This window comes from Trachymyrmex cornetzi, unplaced genomic scaffold, assembly GCF_001594075.2.
Source record: "Trachymyrmex cornetzi isolate Tcor2-1 unplaced genomic scaffold, Tcor1.1 scaffold1212, whole genome shotgun sequence".
Taxonomy (NCBI): Eukaryota; Metazoa; Arthropoda; class Insecta; order Hymenoptera; family Formicidae; genus Trachymyrmex; species Trachymyrmex cornetzi.
In genome coordinates, this window is record NW_017295776.1 from 9,034 (window position 1) to 11,470 (window position 2,437).

At 25.2% G+C, this 2,437-nt stretch overlaps 1 protein-coding gene across 1 annotated transcript in view; it reads left to right on the forward strand.

Annotated features, from left to right (window-relative positions):
- The window catches only part of LOC108768194 (THUMP domain-containing protein 1 homolog), a 5,199-nt gene extending 3,176 nt beyond the window's left edge, over window positions 1–2,023 (forward strand). The window contains exons 3-5 of the mRNA XM_018518548.1: window positions 1,105–1,349; window positions 1,433–1,652; window positions 1,806–2,023. Coding sequence (XP_018374050.1) covers window positions 1,105–1,349; window positions 1,433–1,652; window positions 1,806–1,943 — 603 coding nt within the window. The 3' untranslated portion in view covers window positions 1,944–2,023. The remainder of the gene's footprint in view (window positions 1–1,104; window positions 1,350–1,432; window positions 1,653–1,805) is intronic.
- The last annotated feature ends 414 nt before the right edge of the window (window positions 2,024–2,437 follow it).

Here is a 2,437-nt window from a genome sequence, read left to right on the forward strand (position 1 = left end):
CGATACTGAATCATTACCTGATTCTTACTCTCAAATTATTCAATCTCTTTCTCCTTCTTAACTGTTTTCCTTCCTTTCTTACTTCTTTTCTTTCCTCTCTTTCATTTCTCCCTCTATTTTATTTTTCCCACTCTCACGTACCCCTTCCTTTTGTTTTACCATTTCAACCTTCTTACAATAGTTTGTCATTTTTCATATTGTCTCTGAACATACTAGAGATATGACTGTTCCACTCTCATCGCGTTGTCTGAAATTATAGAATTTTATATTATACTGACACACGATTTACAAGGTATCTATTATCCGTTATTTTAATTGTTACAAAATTCTATTATATATATATATTTTACTTATTAACTAGATATCATATAATTTTTTATTATTACGACTGAATAATTTGTTTTCTGCTTGTTAAATCTTAGAATACTTTTTTATTGTCAATTTTTAATTTTATTCTTTGTCTCATATATTATATTTTTATACTTTGCGTTTCATTTTATATACTCAATATTATATGTTTAAAATATTTATGTTCTTTTTAACAGATACGAATTATTTTTATTTTACTACTGATAATCAGAAGCATATATTGTTACCTATTACAACGTTCACATAACTTCCAACTCATTCTGAGCGAATTTTATTAACTACTGTGAGTTTTATTATATTTTTGCTTGCGATTGAGAGCGAATTGTAATTTTTATAAATTTTAACTTTGTAATATTTTTACCGTTCTATTTTTGTGTATTTAACATTGATAATGATCCAACAGGGATCGAAACGTTTGTGTTATATTGTTTATTGCCGGCACATTAAAGTTTTATATTCTGACTAAATGACATATTTATACTGTTTTTTTAAATTTCTATTTCTAATGACTAACTCTTAGGCTCGTAGCCCTTTTTCTTTCAATTTTTTTTAATTTATTGAGCCTTATTACTATTATATTGTAGTATAATTTATAATTATCGAAAGACTCAAAGAAACTTGCACGAACAGGAATCACTCGGTCACTAGTTACTCATATTAGTACGGTAAGGGTTAATGAAGTTATTTTCTTTGAGATAACATTTACAATTATCAGTATCATTGTTTTCCATATAGGTAGTAGATACAGGTGTTAAAAATATGATTTTTATAACAAGTACCTTACCAAATCCATTAGAATTAGTTACTAAAATTGTCTCTAAATTAAATACAACCAAAGAACAATGTACGAGATACTTATTAAGGTTACTTCCAATTGAAGTTGTTTGCAAAGCATACATGGATAACATAAAGACAAAAGCAAATGAATTGTTTGAAAAGTATTTTGCTCAAGAGCCTAAGACATTCAGCATTGTGTTTAAGTAAGTTAACAGGTTGTATTTTGTATTTAATCAATCCTGGTAAATACAATGGTATTTTATGTATAAAGTTAATAACATTTTAGTCGTCGCAGCAATAACAACATTAAAAGAGACGAAATCATTGAAGATTTGGCAGAAATAATATTGAAAAAAAATCCAGGTAATAAAGCAGATTTGAAAAACCCAGACATAGCTGTGATTGTCGAAGTAATACGTGGGCTTTGTTTATTCTCTGTCGCTCCTCATTACTACAAATTCAAGAAATATAATCTTCTCGAAATATGCAACAATACAAAAAATAAGGTAATACTTTTTACAATAGTTGTGCAACTTTTATATGTGTATGTACATAAAGATTTACTTTATATATAAAAATTGTTGTTTACTGTTATCTTATATATTATTGATATAATAAATTCGTTTTTTCAAAATAATATATAAATTTCAAAATTTAAGATAATCTCTAAGGAAGAAAATTTAGCAAATGAAGAAAACATCAATACAATTATGTCAAGTACAGAGAAACGACAAAAATGTACTGATAATAATAAAAATTTAGATGTACCACTTGAAGAAAGCGAACAAGTCAACTAATCTCACTGTTTCAGACAAATTTGTAAATGTACATAATGATACTATTTTACATTTTGTAAAGATACATAGACGATAAATAAATGTCATATGCATATGGTGTGAAATAATTTTTATAAATTTTTATTAATACACCTCTTAAAAGTGTTAGTAATAATTTTAATTTAAATTAACAATAATTTTATAAAAAATATCTTACAGTATATAAAAACTTATCATATAAATTATATACAATAATTATTTTTTTTCCACCAACTGATATGAACATCTCATTATTCTGTTCATAAAAATATTAAGGTATGATTATCAAAAAGTTAATATAATAGTTTACGAGTTATTTAATATTTTATGTCAATATGTGCCAGAATAAAGCATATATCATGATAAGTAAGTGATATATTATTCAAGGTCCTAGTTCAAAGTAAACATACATAAAGCGTATTCTCAAAAATGTAAACCTTTAAAAATTTAAATGATTATCTGATAATACATTACCA